The 18,752-nt window shown below is 53.0% G+C and overlaps 1 protein-coding gene across 3 annotated transcripts in view; it reads right to left on the bottom strand.

Moving 5' to 3' along the window:
- Positions 1-9,457: 9,457 nt before the first annotated feature.
- ARHGAP8 (Rho GTPase activating protein 8) overlaps positions 9,458-18,752 on the bottom strand; it is a 105,119-nt gene continuing 95,824 nt past the window's right edge. For 2 of the 3 annotated variants that reach the window (XM_034949162.3, XM_057301034.2), the window contains exons 11-12: positions 12,429-12,532; positions 9,462-9,984 (exon numbers count right to left, since the gene is read on the bottom strand). In XM_034949162.3, coding sequence (XP_034805053.3) covers positions 9,664-9,984; positions 12,429-12,532 — 425 coding nt within the window. In that variant the 3' untranslated portion in view covers positions 9,462-9,663. Of the gene's footprint in view, positions 9,985-12,428; positions 12,563-18,752 lie in introns of all 3 variants that reach the window. The other variant, XM_034949163.3, reaches the window with a different exon arrangement.

Below are 18,752 nucleotides of genomic sequence, written 5' to 3'. Positions count from 1 at the left end.
GTACTGTGCTCTTCTCTGTAATTATGAGACTTGCACTGCCTGGCACAAAGCAGGTGCTTGGGAGCACACAGGGTATTGCAGGGTGGATGCTGACCTTCCCCATCAGAGAAAGAGAAAAAGCTCAGAGAACTTACACAGGTCATATGCCCACCACGTAGGACAAACACCCAAGCTGAGCCTTGTGACTTTCAACTCCCCGTCCTGGGCTAAATGACTTGCCAATGATCACACAGCTGCAAATGGTACCAGAAGTGGGGTGCCCAGTCTTTGCCCCTCCAGTGACAGCAGGCTGGCCTTCTTCAGGGTAGACTGACTACTTGGTTTGCTACAGACTTTTATGCCTCAACAGAATTCAATAATTCATTGTGGATGTCAGTTACAAGTTCTGGGCAGCCTGCCTAATCTCTGGAGTCACTTAAAAATCTCTGTCGTTACTGCAAAAGTGAATGTTTGGACAATTTATTCTGTGCGTCCCGTCAGTAGAGACACCCTGGAGTCCTCATTTCAGCACCGCATTTCATTGTTTTAAGCTGAAATGTGCTGATGTGCTTCCACCACATTATCTCTGTAATCACTTTCTTTTGCTGTGGAAATGATCAGGAAATTGTGCTTTGATACAAGGGAAGGGTGACGAGGCCACGCAGTGCTAAGCTAGGATTCCACAATTAACGTTTGTGACAGGGAAACTGTTATCAAAGAAGCCACAGGAGAACATCTTGGGGCCACCTCTTGGAGTCAGGAAATTTGAAACATGTATTTCACAGACGTGCATTTTGCTGTAAACCTCTCTGCATAATGCATGAGATTTGATTTAATGTCATTGTTAATTCTGGTGCTCACAATGGTGGGCTCTTCAGGGAGCCATCATTTTTATTTCAGTTTTTTTTTTTTTTTTCCTGGCAACAGAATTCTGAGGCCATTTTACGGTTGTTCTGAATTGTGTGAGCACAAGACACCTTCCTGGGGAGGGGGTGCAGATGCTAGGTGTGGCTTTTCCAGAGGCTGTGGCCAGGGAGACAGGTGGCTGATTACCTCGGGCTCCAAATCGAGCCATTCTTGGGGATCCCACTCAGGCCTGGTCTGGGTGCCTTGTGCCTGGATGTGTTTGGTCAGAGCTGGAAGGTTGCACTTTTTTAAAAAAAGAATGAATGAGTGAATCAAAAGAAAAAGGCTTTAGGCCAGGCGCGGTGGCTTATGCCTATAATCCCAACACTTTGGGAGGCCGAGGTGGGTGGATCACCTGAGGTCAGGAGTTCGAGACCAGCCTGGCCAATATGGTGAAACCCTGTCTCTACTAAAAATACAAAAAAAAAAAAAAAAAAAAAAAAAAGCCAGGCGTTGTGGTGGGCGCCTGTAATCCCAGCTACTAGAGACGCTGAGGCAGGAGAACCACTTGAATCTGGGAGGCGGAGGTTGCAGTAAGCCAACATTGCACCACTGCACTCCAGCCTGGGCGATGGAGTGAAACTCCATTTCAAAAAAAAAGCAAAAGGAAAAAAAGACTTTGTAGCAGAGTAGAAAACAAATAAAACAATAATCAACTTTCAAGATGCATAAAAGAATCATTCTGGCCTAGGTTAGCTAGGAGTGAGAGCTAAAAAGAACAGAAAAACAGATCATGTATGGTGAAGGTGCGGGAGGGAGTAAAAACATTAATGAAGGGAGGGGGAAGGCGTAGCCAGGCATTGGACAAGAGACCAGTGGGGAAGAAGGAGCCGGGAGGGGAAAGGGGAAGAGGAGTCCAGAAAGCCTCACTGAGGCCCACAGGCCCTGGTGGTTCCTCCGAAGGATAGGGCTCAGGGCTGGGTCCCTGCAGTCCTGCTCCCTGGAGCCCTGAAGCAGTGAGGGCATGAGGTGCAGTCCTCCTGCTCTAAGCTGGATGAGGGCTGGTGTGGGGTGAGCAGGGGCCTGGAGCCTCTCAAAGGACTTCAGTGCAGAGGCTGCCAGGGGCACCGCGATGCATCTCTGTTTCCTGCCTAAACGTGGGCTGATGGTGACAGCTGACAACCCAGTGTGGATTAAACTTGCTGAGTCACTGCAAAAGGTGGGGCTGATCCTAGCTCAGGATTTTTGGTCTCTGACTGGCGTTCTCAGAGCTGGGAGTAGGCAGTGTAAAAACCCATTGTAGGGCCAGGTGCAGTGGCTCATGCCTGTAATCCTAGCACTCCGGGAGGCCGAGTTGGGTGGATTGCCTGACCTGAGGAGTTTGAGACCAGCCTGGGCAACATGGTGGAAGCCCATCTATACTAAAATAAAAAATATTAACTGGGCATGGTGGTGTGTGTTTGTAATCCCAGCTACTTGGGAGGCTGAAGCAGGAGAGTCGCTTGAACCCAGGAGGTGGAGTTTGCAGTGAGCCGAGATTGTGCCACTGCAGTCCAGCCTGGGGGTTAGAGCGAGACTCTGTCTCAAAACAAACAAACGAAAAACAAAACCCACTGTATAGATGGGAAGCCCAAGGCCCAGGTGTCTCCCTTTGGCTCCCACAGCTCCGTGGAAGAACATGGGGTTGCCCTGGTTCAAGTCCCAGCTCTGCCACTCACTAGCTGTGTGACTTCAGGTGTGTTCTCTTACTGTTCTGTGGGGGGCCTCTGGATTCTCATGTGCACACTAGGAATGAGAATATCAGAGGGCACACGGACCTAGTCCTCACAGAAGAAACTCATCCCGTACGATTAATATTCCTGGCCTCCCCTTGCCTCCTCCCATGGGAAGAGTAGGGAATATTCTGACTGTCACTCCCCAGAGAGGAAGCCAGGCCTGGTCAGCTGTGCCAGTCCTCAAGAGCCAGCTGTCTGCAGGGCCAGTGACCGGGCGGTGAGTCCGTCTGAATCACAGTGACCAGTAAGCAAAGGCCCTCATCCACAGATCAGGGCCTCTGGGCGGCTGTAGGGAAACTTCAGTTTCCACCTGTAGGCCTCCTGAAAGACCGCCTTCTCAATTTGTTACAGTAGTAGCTAGTCAGACAGGAGCGGGGCAGGGGAGGGCTCCCCCCACCCCCACTAGGAGAGTCAGGTGGCCATCAGGTGAAGGCAGGCAGTTGTTACTGTTTCTCTATCATTGTAATTGTTTGCAGCCAGAACCAGGGAACGCAGCCTCCGAATGGAATCACCTGAAGCTGGTGCTAGGGTAATAAGCTTCCCCCGATCAAGATCTCAGGAGTTGGGCGAGCGAGTTCACACACGAGCACTAGGAGGCAAAATGGTGGAATGTAACTTGTGTTTGACCTCATGGGAATGAGGAGAGAAGCCGCTTCTCTTACTGTCTCCTGTCTCTGAAGAGGAGGCGGAAGTAAACGTTGAAAAACAACAGGAATGAAGTCAGTGGCAAGACCAGCCGGTGCCACCGATGACCGGGCCTGAGGTTAAAAGATTACCCCCCCACCTCTAACCACACGTGCTCTCAATCCATCACCACCCGTTCACGTGGAACCCCTTAGAGTTGTAAGCCCTTAAAAGGGCCGGGAACACTGTCTTTGGAGAGGTTGGCTCTTGAGACGCGAGTCTGTCGATGCTCCAGGCCGAATAAAAAACCTCGTCCTTCTTTAGTCCAGTGTCTGAGGAGTTTTGTCTGCGGCTCGTCCTGCTACGGGAACGCTCGACTGGTAAGAGGAAAACACCCAGGCGAGCATGCACACAGCTCCGGTAAACACTGTGCGTGCTCCCCTCCGAAGTGCTGGCGGGCCCCTGTGCATGCGGACAGCCCACCCCAAGGGAGGTATCGGGAGAAGGCACACAGACCTCAGATGCCTGCCAACACATAAAACCTTTTTTTTTCTTGAGACAGTCTCACTTGTCACTCAAGCTGGAGTACAGTGGTGCAATCTCTTCTCACTGCAACCTCTGCCTCCCAGGTTCAAGTGATTCTCCTGCCTCCGCCTCCCAAGTAGCTGGGACTACAGGTGCCCACCCCCGCCGCCCCCCTGTCCCCCTGCCCCCCGCCTGGCTAACTTTTGTATTTTTAGTAGACACAGGGTTTCATCATGTTGGCCAGGCTGGTCTCCAACTCCTGACCTCAGGTAATCCACCCGCCTTGGCCTCCGAAAGTGCTGGGATTACAGGCGTGAGTCACCGAGGCAGGCTAGTCAAACTCTTTCTTCTGAGGAGGTAAGGATTGAGATTGCTGCAGAACATAGGGATTCGTCGTCAGTAATATACCATGTGACTGAGGTAGGTTCTGAGCTTGGGCAGAGAAGAGCGGTGTCATTTGGGGACTCCATCCGCAGCTGGGATGGCACGAGGCTTACCAGGGGGTGTAACGGCCACTCTGCAACCCTCCCTATCTCTGTCCCCATGCCCGTGACCCTGCACCATCCATGTTCTGAAGGCAGGGCCAGCTCAGCGCCCACCAGCACCGAGCTGCTACTGAGCCGCCCTCTCTCCTAGAAGGAAAATGGATTCAGCCAGTGGCTCCCCACCAGCCTGGCACCCTCGCGACTTATCCCCACCCTTGGTAAAGGAATGACCGGGCCTCAGGGGCATGGTGCTGCCACCTGGACGTCAGACGGAATCGGAGTTGGAGGCTGGTTGGGAGAAAGCAGAACCCTCTCCAGCTTGCCCTGGAGTGTGAGGTGCCTGTGGTGCACCGATAGGTCAACACCCCATGCAGGCACGGAGGAGATGGCAGCCACCAGGCTCGGTTGAAATATTCATTTCAAGGGAATTCCTTGTCCGTTCAAATGACTGAACAGTAGCTTGATTTCATGGAATAACGGCTTTTATTAAGAAGCCAACAGGAATGATCATAGTCGGGAGTCTTGTGTCCCGGCAGTGGGTGTTTGTAGAGCACCCAGTGTTCACCAGCACCTCTGTGCAAGGCTCAGTGGGAGGGTGGTTGGTGTGTTGGAGGATGTGGGTATACAGTAGCGTGGGCATGCATGTGCATACGTGTTCACACATGCACCTGCCACGGGAACTTCGTGAATACTTGTTGGTTGGTGTGTTTTTTTGTTTGTTTGTTTGTTTTGAGACGGAGTTTTGCTCTTGTTGCCCAAGCTGGAGTGCAATGGCGCCATCGTGGCTCACTGCAACCCGTCTTCCCAGTTCAAGCAATTCTCCTGCTTCGGCCTCCCAAGTAGCTGGGATTACAGGTGTGTGCCACCACACCTGGATAACTTTTTTTTGTTTTTTTTTTGTTTTTTGTTTTTTTGTAGGGACGGGCTTTCACCATGTTGGATCAGGCTGGTCTCGAACTCCTGACCTCAAGTGATCTGCCTGCCTCGGCCTCCCCAAGTGTTGGGATTACAGGCGTGAGCCACTGTGCCTGGCTGGTTGGTGGGTTTTGATTGGAAGGCTATGGAGCTCCAGTGGTAGATGTGGTTATAAGGGTAACTGGGGGGTCTCAGAGTGGGGGCCAGTTGCATCAGGCCCCTGGAGGGTGGGACACTGCCTTTCCAAGAGCAACAAAGTGTGGGCGATTTGTGGTGTTGAGAATCGTGAGCAGGCAGTTAGTCTAGAGCAGGGTTGCAAACTTTTTCTGTAAAAGGCCAGATAGTAAATATGTTAGACTTTGTGGGCCTTGTAGTCTCTGTTGCAACTACTCAGCTCTGCCCTGATGAGGCAAAAGCAGCCACAGGCAGTGTACAAAATATCCGTGGCTGTGTTCCAAGAAAACTTTATTGGCATAAAACAGGCAGTGGGCCAGATCTAAGCCATGGGCCGTAGTTTGCCAACCCCTGGTCTAGACCACTCCCATTTATAAAGTGATTCGGCTTTAGCAGTTTCCTGGAAGGTGGTCCTGCTGGCTGATAAAGCAGAGGGATGGAGCTTGCAGAATTCAGGTGATAGGGCTTGGATCTGAGTCCCCAGCACATCTCATGTTGAATTGAAACTTTGGAGGTGGGGACTGGTGGCAGGTGATTGGATCATGAGGGCAGATACCTCATGGGTTGGTGCTGTCCTCAAGATAGTGAGTTCTTACCAGATCTGGTTTAAAAGCATGTGGCACCTCTGCCCCACACTCTCTCGCTCCTGTTTTTGCCATGTGATGCGCCTCCTTCCTTTTTGCCTTCTGCCATAATTGGAAGCCTCCTGAGGCTTCCCCAGAAGCTGAACGGGTGCTGGTGCTGTGCTTGTACAGCCTGTAGAACCATGAGCCAGTTAACCCTCTTTTCTTATAAATGACCTCATCTCAGGTATTTCTTTATAGCAATGCAAGAACAGCCAAACACACCAAGTTTGCTGAGCAGAGCCACACGGCCAGAAAGTTAAGTGGGGGTCTCGAGCCCGACTGTGGGACAGTCAGTCCATCTTCAGAGCTGTCCTCCCTATGCCCCTGCCCTCCCCCCTGGGCCGGGATGCAGCGCTGCCCCTGGCCCCTCTGGAGCTCAGGAGGGAGCCCCATGCCGTTCCAGGTGTGGAGAGCAGCCTGCGCGTCACTCGCTGCCGCCCCATCCTACGGAGCACCGGAGCACAACTGTGTCGTCCTCCGCTACCTCATGGGCTTCCTGCACACGGTGAGTGGGCAAGGGGGGCGCTTGGGGTGAAGCCCAGTGGCCTTCCCTGCCGTGCTGGGCCCGCATGGACCAGTCCCTTCCTTGCCCCGGGTCTGGGGTCATGCCCTACTTGGGCCTCGGAATACTACTTCCTGGCCACCAAGGACCTCATCCAAGGTCCGGTCAGGTACCCACGCTGCTGAGGGGACTTTTGTCCTCTGCTCCCCAGAACCTCCCCCATTTCTCCCTGCAGCAAGAGCTGGGGAGACCGCAGCGTGGGACTTGCAGGTAATCCCCCGCAGAGGCCTGTCACTCCTCCCCCACTGCCAGGTTTAGGTGGGTGCAGGACTCAGGCTTAAGCCAATCAGCCTTCCCTGGCTGCAGCAATGGGTCCAAGGTGAGCATGTGACCTAGGCTGGTCCAATCAGGGCGAATCTGGGGCTTTTTTGCTGGGAATGTGGCACTAAGACGTTGTATCCTTCTCCGCCATATTTGATGGGCCCTGTGCTTCTATCTTGCCAGCCCGAGGAGTCAGCCTGCCTGAGACTACAGAGTCCTGTCGCACCCCAGAGCCCTCGGGCAGCTTGGCTGCTTTATGCCCAATTCTTCACCCTCGCCCTATCCACCTCCTTTGCAGGGCCCTCCCACTGTGACCCTGGCGTCGGCCACCAGGCTTGCTTTGGCCAATGGGATGTGAGCATGCAGGACACCAGTCAAAGCATGAAAACTGCTTGCAGTAGCGCTTGTGTGTGTGCCTGGACCTATGTTGTAAGAATGTGCCCCTTTTAGCCGTTGGAGGACTTGGGACACCTGCAGGAGAACAGAGTCACCCTGGCTGACAGCCTGCTCAGCCAGGACACGTAAGCGATCCCCTCAAAAGACCAATAGAACCACCCAGCTGACCCACTGACTCATGGGCAGTAATGACTAGCAGTTGCTTTCAGTGACTGGGCTTGGGCATCCCCCCCGCCCCCCCGCCCCCCTGCCCCCCTGCCCGGCTAATTTTCGTATTTTGAGTAGACAAGTAGACCCAAGGTTTCACCATGTTGGCCTGGCTGGTCTTGAACTCTGGACCTCAAGTGATCCACCTGCCTTGGCCTCCCAAAGTGCTGGGATTACAGGCATGAGCCACCGCGCCTGGCCTACCCTAGGTCGAAGGTCAAACCACCCACTTGATCTCTCAAGTCGCCCGCTTGGTCTTTGGAATTCCAAGGGTACTTTTCTTCCTTTCGTTCCTGCTTTAAAGTTTTTTAATACACTTTCACTCCAGCTCTGAAACTTGCCTCGGTCCTCGGTCTCTCACTCATCCTTATGCCCCTCAGTTGAACTCTCTTTTTTATTTTTTTGAGACGGACTCTCACTCTGTTGCCCAGACTGGAGTGCCCTGGCACGATCTTGGCTCACTGCAACCTCTGCCTCCCGGGTTCAAGCGATTCTCCTGCCTCGGCCTCCCGAGTAGCTGGGACTACAGGTGTGCTCCACCACACTTGGCTAATTTTTTGTATTTTTAGTAGAGACGGAGTTTCACCATGTTGGCCAGGCTGGTCTCGAACTCCTGACCTCAGGTGATGCAACTGCCTTGGCCTCCCAAAGTGCTGGGATTACAGGCGTGAGTCACCGAGCCCGGCCAGTCGAACTCTTTCTTCTGAGGAGGCAAGGATTGAGATTGCTGCAGAACATAGGGATTCGCCGTCAGTAATATACTGTGTGACTGAGGTAGGTTCTGAGCTTGGGCAGAGAAGGAGGGGTGTCATTTGGGGACTCCATCCCCAGCTGGGATGGCACGAGGCTTACCAAGGGGTGTAATGGCCATTCTGCAACCCTCCCTATACCTGTCCCCATGCCCGTGACCCTGTACCATCCATGTTCTGAAGGCAGGGCGTGGGGGGTCGCTCAGCAGCCACACAAGCCCCTCCCTTAAGGACAGCGAGCACCAGCAGGGTAGAACACACACAGCGGCAGATGAGGGGCAGGGGAATAATGGGAAGACACAAGTGAAGAGGGAGGAGGCCAGGGAGGAGACCACACCGTCTAAGTTTCAGAGGAGAGCCCTGGGTGTGGGTTTGGCCTGGGGCTGCCAGTGATTCCCCCAAGCATCCTAACGCGTACCGGGGGTCCCGGCACAACTCGGTCAACACCCCAAGCAGGCACGGAGGGGCCACCACGGGGGATCTGCAGAGGGGACTTTTGTCCTTTGCTCCCCAGAACCTCCCCTGCTTCTCCCTGCAGCAAGAGCTGGGGAGACGGCAGCGTGGGACTCGTGGGTAATCCCCTGCAGCAGCCTGCCACTCCTCCCCCACCGCCAGGTCTGGGTGGGGCACAAGACTCAGGCCTAAGCCAATCAGAGCCTTCCCTGGCTGCAGCAATGGGGCCAAGGGGAGCATGTGACCTAGGCTTGTCCAATCAGCGTGAACCTGGGGCTTTTTTGCTGGGAGTGTGGCACTAAGAAGTTGTATCCTTCTCTACCATATTTGATGGAAATACAGGGCCCATTTTGCCAGCCCAAGGAGTCAGCCTGCCTGAGACTGCAGAGTCCTGTCGCACCCCAGAGCCCTCGGGCAGCTTGGCTGCTTTATGTCCAATTCTTCACCCTCCCCCTATCCACCCCCTCTGCAGGGCCCTCCCACTGTGACCCTGGCCTCGGCCACCAGGCTTGCTTTGGCCAATGAGATGTGAGCATGCAGGACCCCAGTCAAAGCATGAAAACTGCTTGCAAATAGCGCTTGTGTGTGCGCCTGGACCTATGTAAGAATGTGCCCCGTTTGGCCATTGGAAGGACTTGGGACACCTGTGGGAGAACAGAGTCACCCCAGCTGCCAGCCAGCTCAGCCACGACATGTAAGTGACCCCCTCAAAAGACCAATAGAACCACCCAGCTGACCCACTGACTCCTGGGCAGTAGCTTTCAGTGACTGGGCTTAGGTGGTGTGTTACACAGCAGTGTGGCAGCAGTGGGGCCTGGCAGCCGCTAGCCACTCCATTCCTGTTGTCAGTTAAACCACATTGGGTTGCGATTCAAAACATCCATCCTAACAAATGCATTATTCTATCCCAGTCCACAGCTCAGGAACCATGGACAAGAGTCCAAGGACCAGAGGCATGGAGTTTTCATTAGAAGGTTCTGAGTTCATCTAATGGCTGGTTATTTTTACAGATGCCAAGTTTACAAAACATACAAGTGCACAGACAGGTGTGGGAGGTAGCTCGAAATATACAGAGTGTTCGCAACACTAGAGACGTCTTCTGGCTGCCATCAGGGGACTCGGAGGTAGGGTAGGCTTGGTGAGGCCCGTGGCTTGTGTCTGTGGCACAGCCTCCTGCAACGGGGCTGCCCTGCTCCCCTGTTCCCATGGTGCCAGGCCGCGCTCCCCAGGTGCCTCCGGGGTGCTGAAGATCTTTTCATAGTACTCGATGAGCAGTTCAGTGAACATGTTCAGGGGCACAAGGGCACTCAGGGAGGAGACTCCCTGCGATGGCCAGATCAAATTCAGCCCGAAGACACAGGCCAGGTTAGAGCTGTTCATTTTGTTGAAGATGCTCTCCCGGGACACCTGGAGGAAACCACACACAAAGGGGAGTGAACACCAAGGGGCACGGGTACCTGGAACTCCCTCCCGAACTTAGGGAGAGGCGTAGGTAGTGAGAGGAGCACTGGACTGGGAGCCGGCAGCCAGTAATGGGGACCCTGTGCAGCCACCTGCCCACTCAGGGCCTTAGTTACCCTATCTCTAAAAGGAAGGCTTGGCCTCGATGTCCTGGAGGACCCTCTGGCTCTCACCTTCTGTGACAGCCTCAACCCCCCCCATCTCCTCTTCCACTGCACCTTCTGGGGAGATGCAATCTTGGGGATGGGCTGTAGCATCCATCTTGGGACGGTACGAACTCGGTAACCTCTCTGGCGTCGGCTCTGTGAGTGGCGAACTGGGCATGATGGGGACCAGCCAGCACATCTAGGGGCCACTACGAGGGGCAGCGAGAGTGGAAAGAGCTTGCCTCCTAGAAGGGCTCCTTGTCCATCTCCGCCAACACTTGCAACCCCAGCAGGTGGGAGTCATTACTCCCCATCTTACAGATGAGGAATCTGGGGCCTGGAAGGTACAGGAGACTTGCCCAAGGTCATGTGGCCAGCCAGTGTCAGGGGGCCATGTGGACCAACGTGAGGGCAGGGCCTGTTCTCTGCTCCTTGCCTCCCTACAAGAGTCAAGCTGGGGGGAACCTCAGTCAGAAACAGGGGTCATGAGGCTGTGAGTACCAGGGCAGAGCAGAGAACTGGAGGGAGGCAGGGCCAGGCACCACCCTCACAGACCTGTTGAGGATGCTCAGGTGAGATGGCTGGATGCCTTCGAGGCTCCCCCTGGCTGCCGGTCCCCCCAGCCCCTTGCAGGTGTGCACCAGCCAGGCCCACTGCAGGCCACCCCTCCTCAAGCCGAGGCCCCCAGGTGCCACTGGGGGGATAACACGCAACACCATGCCCCACCAGGTGCATCCACAGCGGTGCCCATGGAGGAGGCGGCTAGAGAGAGAAATCAGTCTCTCCTAATGAAAAAGAAGAGACTGGGTGCAGTGGCTCACACCTGTAATCCCAGCCCTCTTAAGAGGCCGAGGCAGGTAGATCACCTGAGGTCAGGAGTTCAAGATCAGCCTGGCCAATATGACGAAACCCCATCTCTACTAAAAATATAAAAATTAGCCGGGCATGGTGGTTCTCACCTGTAATGCCAGCTACTTGGGAGGCTGAGGCTGCAGTGAGCTGAGATTGCATCACTGCACACCAGCTAGGGCGACAGAGCAAGACTGTCTCAAAAAATTTTTTTGAGAGAATTAGGAGAGTTTAGTTTTGGGCCTCTGAGAAATTATGTCAAGCAATAGGGAGAAAAAAAATTGTTGTAAAACCAAGAAGTGGCATTCTCCAACAGACGCTGGGATGGGACCCCTACTCTGCTCGGGCTCTCCTCACCCTGCACAGCCTGGGGCAAAGGCCTGGAGAGATGGAGTGGGTTAAACATTCAAGGCCGTGGGTCTGGGGGTTGGGGGTGGACCTACTTGGATGTGTTGAGCCTTCCCCTGTTGGCTGCACAGGCTTTTGCTCCAAGTGCATCCCTGCCCCAGCGGGAGAGCACGCTAAGCCCAGGCCCAGAACACTGAAGGGTTTTTCTCTCTCTCTCTGGTCATTTGCTTAGCCTGGTGCAGTAGATTGAATGGTGGCCCCTCTAAAATAGACCACCGAGAATCTGACTGTGACCTTATTTGGAACGAGGGTCGTTGCAGCTGTCATTGAGGATCTCAAGATGAGATCATCCCGGGTCATCTGGGTGGGTCCTAAACCCAGTGACATATGGCAGGGGGTCCACGCTTAGGAGGGAAAGGTGGAGGGAGATTAGACACACACACAGGCGAAGGCCAGGGGGAGCTGGAGGCAGAGCTGGAGTGACCAGGAGCTGGGACAGGCCAGGAAGGAACCTACCCTAGAGCCTCTGGAAGGAGCACAGCCCAGTACACCTTGCTTTGGGACTTCTAGCCTCTAGAAGAGTGACATGGTAAATCCTATTGTTTTAAGCCACTCACTATGCAGTCACAGGAACTTAATGTACCTGGTTCTGGGTGTACCCTTCCCCAGGAATGGTGAGCTCAGTCCACTGGGCTCTGTACCAGTGGTGGACACAGCTCCCACCTCCCAGAAACTCAGCCCAAGCAGGAAATGACATGGGGGCAGAGGACCCCCAATAACAAAAGTCACTTGCAATGGCTGACGGACAGCAGGTACAGGAGCAGGCAGGGGCAGGTACGCCCTGTCCGACAGGCAGGGGGTCCTCAGCAGCCTGGTTGCCGGACCAGGCCTTGGATGAGGGCCTTGGGGGCCGGGGAGTGGTATTCCGAGGCCCAAGCAGGGCATGACCCGAGACCCAGGGCAAGGAGGGGACTAGTCCATGCAGGCCCAGCATGGCAGGGAAGGCCACTGAGCTTTACCCCAAGCGCCCCCCCCTTGCCCACTCACCGCATGCAGGAAGCCCATGAGGTAGCAGAGGACGACATAGTTGTGCTCCGGGAGGCTCCGTAGGATCTGGCGGCAGCGAGTGACACGCAGGCTGCTCTCCACACCTGGAACGGCATGGGGCTCCCTGCTGAGAGCTGCATCCCGGCCCGGGAGGAGAACAGGGGCATAGGAAGGACAGCTCTGAGGATGGACTATCCCACATTTGGGCTTGGGACCCCCACTTATGTTCTGGCTGTGTGGCTCTGCTCAGCAAACCTGTGTGTTTGGCTATTCTTGCTGAGATGGGGTCATTTATAAGAAAAGAGGGTTAACTGGCTCATGGTTCTACAGGCTGTACAAGCACAGCACCAGCACCTGTTCAGCTTCTGGGGAAGCCTCAGGAGGCTTCCAATTATGGCAGAAGGCAAAAAGGAAGGAGGCGCATCACATGGCAAAAACAGGAGCAAGAGAGAGTGTGGGGCAGAGGTGCCACATGCTTTTAAACCAGATCTGGTAAGAACTCACTATCTTGAGGACAGCACCAACCCATGAGGTATCTGCCCTCATGATCCAATCACCTGCCACCAGTCCCCACCTCCAAAGTTTCAATTCAACATGAGATGTGCTGGGGACTCAGATCCAAGCCCTATCACCTGAATTCTGCAAGCTCCATCCCTCTGCTTTATCAGCCAGCAGGGCCACCTTCCAGGAAGCTGCTAAAGCCGAATCACTTTATAAATGGGAGTGGTCTAGACCAGGGGTTGGCAAACTACGGCCCATGGCTTAGATCTGGCCCACTGCCTGTTTTTGCCAATAAAGTTTTCTTGGAACACAGCCACAGACATTTTGTACATTGCCTGTGGCTGCTTTTGCCTCATCAGGGCAGAGCTGAGTAGTTGCAACAGAGACTACAAGGCCCACAAAGCCTAACATATTTACTATCTGGCCTTTTACAGAAAAAGTTTGCAACCCTGCTCTAGACTAACTGCCTGCTCACGATTCTCAGCACCACAAATCGCCCACACTTTATTGCTCTTGGAAAGGCAGTGTCCCACCCTCCAGGGGCCTGATGCAACTGGCCCCCACTCTGAGACCCCCCAGTTACCCTTATAACCACATCTACCACTGGAGCCCCATAACCTTTCAATCAAAACCCCCCAACCAGCCAGGCACAGTGGCTCATGCCTGTAATCCCAACACTTTGGGAGGCCGAGGCAGGCAGATCACTTGAGGTCAGGAGTTCGAGACCAGCCTGACCCAACATGGTGAAACCCTGTCTGTCTCTACTTAAAAAAAAAAAAAAAGCTGGGTGTGGTGGCACACACCTGTAATCCCAGCTACATCGGAGGCTGAAGCTGGAAAAAAAAAAAGATACAAGGGGAATTCCTTGAAATGACAACTAGCCTTATTCAGTGTTATGTATGACATTACAGTGAGTAAGGAAGGCCGCTTCCTGGCAGGCCCAGGAAACTTAAAATATACTGAGAACCTTGAGAAGAGAGGAATTCTCTCAAATCTACAGATACTGCAGGCAAAGTCTGATGGCATTTTTTTTTTTTGAGACAGAGTCTCGCTGTGTCCCAGGCTGGAGTGCAATGGTGAGATCTCAGCTCACTGCAACCTCTGCCTCCCGGGTTCAAGCAATCCTCCTGCCTCAGCCTCCCGAGTAGCTGGGATTACAGGTGCGTGCCACCATGCCTGGCTAATTCTGTATTTTTAGTAGAGATGGGATTTCTCCATGTTGGTCAGACTGGTCTCGAACTCCTGACCTCAGGTGATCCACCCGCCTAGGTCTCCCAAAGTGCTAGGATTACAGGCTTGAACCACCGCAGCTGGCCCTGATGACAAATTTTTAACTTGGCTTTCTAGCCTCAAGAGGCTTTTAAAAAGTGAATCTGAGATTCCTTATTAAAACTTCTAGCAAGGTAGACTTAAAAAGAGCCGACATAGGTCAATTCCCATTCTTGCTGCCCTTATGTAAATAATCAGGCCAAATTCTAGTGAAACCAGACTTATTTTGTAACTGAGAATCAAGAGAGAAGCAACTGTATGGAGAAATGATGCTCCCGTGGAAAACTACGGCGCACGCTTGCGGGTTCTCAGTTCCTCTCGTTTCCTCCAATACCTGGCTACGACGCTCCAAGCTAACATTGCCAGTTTTTCTCCTACCCCCTGAGTTGGCATGACAAAGAACTAAAACCTGCCATTTCCCCAAAGCCCCAAAAGCTGACGCTGGAAGACTTGATATAAACTTCAGAGAAATCACAGCAGATGATGTACGGATAGTCCTTGTGCCTCCTGCTCAGAAAGTTCACTGGAACACCCAGTGCCATCACCAAAGACATCTAAATTGCAAACTACGGAATTCACTGGCCAGCTGCTGCCACTCTCTCTCTACCATGAAAGGATACTTCAAGCCAACATCTAGGAATCTTCTCAACTAAATGTTCTCCTGACTAAAAAAATGGATTTTAGGCTGGACACGGTGGCTCATGCCTGTAATCCCAGCACTTTGGGAGGCCGAGGTGGACGGATCACAAGGTCAGGAGATTGAGACCATCCTGGCTGACACGGTGAAACACTGTCTCTACTAAAAATACAAAAAATTAGCCAGGCGTGGTGACACGGGCCTGTAGTCCCAGCTACTCGGCAGGCTGGGGCAGGAGAAAGGCTTGAACCTGGGAAGTGGAGGTTGCAGTGAGCCGAGATCGTGTCACTGCACTCCAGCCTGAGTGAGACTTCACCTCAAAAACAAAACAAAAAACAAAAAAATCCCCGGAATTTATGGTTTGTTCAAACCATTGAACTTCATGTTTGTTGACATAGAAAGGCCCCTTATTAACAGGCTGACTTAGGTAGTCACCCTACTCCCACCTCCACCGCTACCTCCTGAATTGAGACACAACTGTTTCCCTGGAGTGACCTAGTCACAGCACTGAGAGAAGGATTCATGCAACATGAGACAATCTACCAACTCAGTTTCTGGACTGTAAAACTTCCTGGGGAAAGTTCTAGATGGGGGAATGCTGGGGTCCGGAACACTACTGTCCCAAATATGGAGCCTGGGCATGCTGAATATGTTACTGAGCTGAAGGAATCTAAGAAAGGCAGGTGTGGGAAGGGCTCTCTGACTCCCCCTACTTCTGTGTAACAGATCACAAAACCTTCTCGTGGGAGGGGGTCTTCCCTATGCCCAGAGGGTGCCTTATCTCTAAAGACGGCGGAATGACAAAAGGAATTGAAGCTCCATGACTTTCCACTCTTCATCAAACCTAGTATCAAAACATTCCGGCTGAACTGTGTCTTCACCTTCCTTCCTTCCTTTTTTTTTTTTTTGACAAAGTCTCACTCTGTCACCCAGGCTGGAGTGCAGTGGTGCGATCTCGGCTCATTACAACCTCTGCCTCCTGGGTTCAAAGCAGTTCTCGTGCCTCAGCCTCCTGAGTAGCTAGGATAACAGGTGTCCACCACCACGCCCAGCTAATTTTTGTACTTTTAGTAGAGACGGGGTTTCACCATGTTGGCCAGGCTGATCTCAAACTCCTGACCTCAGGTGATCCACCCACCGTGGCTTCCCGAAGTGCTGGGTTTACAGGAGTGAGCCACTGCACCCAGCCCATTTTATTTCTTTTCTTTCTTGCTTTCCTCACTCCCTCCCTCTGTCATTCCTTCTGTTTTGGGGACATGGTCTTGCTCTTTTGCCCAGGCTGGAGTACAGTGGTGTGATCGTGGCTCACTGCAGCCTCAAACTCCCAGGCTCAAGTGATCTCCCACCTCAGCCTCCTGAGCAGCTGGGACTACAGGCATACACTACCAAGCCCAGCCAATTTTTAAAATCTTTTGTAGCGAGGGGGTCTATGTTTCCCAGGCTGGACTCAAACTCTTGGACTCAAACTCTTGGACTCAAGGGATCTTTCTGCCTTGGCCTCCCAAAGTGCTGGGATTACAGGCATGAGCCACCATGCCCAGCCTGGGTCTTAATTTTCTTCATTTTCATAAAGGTTCCCATGTCAGGTGGAGGTTGCAGTGTGCCGAGATCATGCCACGGCACTCCAGCCTGGGCGATAGAGTGAGACACTGTCTCAAAAATAAATAAATAAATAAATATTTTTTAAAAGGCTGTGTCATGTAAAATTTACATTAAATAAACTGGCATGCTTTTCTCATGTGAATCTCTTTTGTCAGAATAACAAGTTACAGGGTCCCCACCAATGAACCTGAGACATGTAGCAGGAAAGGATTTTTTCCCTCCCAACAGAGGGTTGCTTAATATGACTACGCTCTCCAGGTTTGTTAATTGGTGCCTATCCGGAAGAGGACAAATGTGTGGTATCTTTATGACCGGAGGCAGTGGTGCAAGCCAGAGCTGGGTCCTTCCCTCCCTGGGGACTGGGAGGCAGAGGTGGCACTCTGATTTTCATCTCAAAGGACAGATGAAGAATTCGTAATTGCTAGCTTTTTTTTTTTTTTTTTTTTTGAGACGGAGCCTTGTTCTGTCACCTAGGCTGCAGTGCAATGGCACGATCCTGGCTCACTACAACCTCTGCCTCCTGGGTTCAAGTGATTCTCCTGCCTCAGCCTCCTGAGTAGCTGGGATTACAGGCGTGCACCACCACGCTCGGCTAATTTTTGTATTTTAGTAGAGACAGGTTTTGCCATGTTCACCAGGCTGGTCTTGAACTCCTATGGCAAGTGATCCACCCAACTCAGCCTCTCAAAGTGCTGGGATTACAGGTGTGAGCCACCATGCCTGGCCCACAATTGCAAGCTTTCTAAAGGAACTGCTGCTCAAAGAGGGGTTCCAGGGCCTATCTCCCTGTCACCAGGTTTTGGCTGGAACAAACAGTAAGTTCGCCTGGCAGCATTGAGTTTTCTCAAGCAGGAACCTACAGAGGCTGGAGTCATCATCCCTCTGCAGGGGCTAATGAAGTTGGGAGGCTTCTGGAAGCTTCTCTCTAGGACACAGCCTGGCGCATTCAGGTGATGGAGCATTGTCCATCTTGCCTGCTCTGGGCCCGGCTGGTAGGATGCTGCTGAATGTAGTGCCTCCTTCTCTGTCTCCACCAGATAGCTACCTCTACGCGCATGATCAAATTTGTCTCCATGAGGCTCAGCCTGGCTCTGAACTCTCCCAGGCTTCCCATCCACTAGCCAAAGTCAGTCAGCCCTCAACATCTTTCATGGTCTTCCAGGCTGTAGGAGAGACCTTCCCCATCTCAGACAGGGCGTTGCATTTGGCAGGCGCTTAGGAGCACTGCTGAGTAAATGGGTGTAAATTTGCCTTTGAGGGGAGTTTGGGGTCCAGCGACCTTGATGGGACGCCTTGAGACTGAAATCAATCTCCAGCCCCCTGCCCTCCCCAGAGGTCAGGCTGGTCTCACGTGACTCAAAGCCCGCACCCTCTAACCATGTAATTGGTCTTTCTGGAATGGCCACCCCTACACCCCTATCTTGAGTCACCATAACCGTCAGTTACCATAAACCATCAGGGCCCCTGATGAGTGACACAGGTAACTCCTGCCCCTTGGGAAAGTCCAAGGTTCAGAAGTTACCACCCAGGGGCCAGGACAAAGGCCAGGCTGCCCTTTGGGCAAATGTGATTCTTGAATACACAGTGGGGTAGAAACACTGATTTTAAGATTCAAGATTTGTCTTTACAATATCTTAACCGAGCTGCTTTAGAATTCACACCAAAATCAGCTTTCCCCCTTCGACTGATAGTGCTCCAAGAAGAAAGGAGGGTGCTGGAGGTAGTCCCATTTGAAAAGAGGGTGTTCGATGACTTAGATGAAGGCCTGAGGGGTTTTATGGTTCTTTTGAGGCATCACTTTCCTTAGCATTCGCCAGTGTTTTGAGATGCTGTTACGGAGCTGTTTACGAGTCATCTGTGCTCAGCCACACTGAGCATTTGACCGATCACAAAGCGCCTGTAGGATCAGACCCTATAGCTGCTCAGTTCCTATGATACATGCTTGGCATCCTACAATGATCTGGGGAGAAATGCCGAGAGCCCCTTTCTAGATGAGAGAGCTGAGGGTCTGGGGCCTGGGAGCGGTTACAGGCAGGACTTTGACCAGGATGATGAGCCCCAAATCTAGACAGCCCCCCAACACCCTGCCTCCTGGCCCAGCTGTGCCTGAGAGACCAGCCTGGACAACCCTGACCGACCCCACCTCCTCTGCCTTTGGACAGTGTGGACTGGCTGTGCATGGTGGGGGCAGCCCCAACGACCCCCTCTCTTGCCCTGCAGTGCCAGATGGCAACAGGATGAGGGTGGGTACACGTCACCTCGGCCACCCCAGAGCCTGACCCTGGGCCAGTAGCTGGGGGACAGCATCTGAGGAC

The sequence above is a fragment of the Pan paniscus genome, chromosome 23 (assembly GCF_029289425.2).
Source record: "Pan paniscus chromosome 23, NHGRI_mPanPan1-v2.0_pri, whole genome shotgun sequence".
NCBI lineage: Eukaryota > Metazoa > Chordata > Mammalia > Primates > Hominidae > Pan > Pan paniscus.
This window is presented reverse-complemented; position numbering and strand designations above follow the sequence as displayed.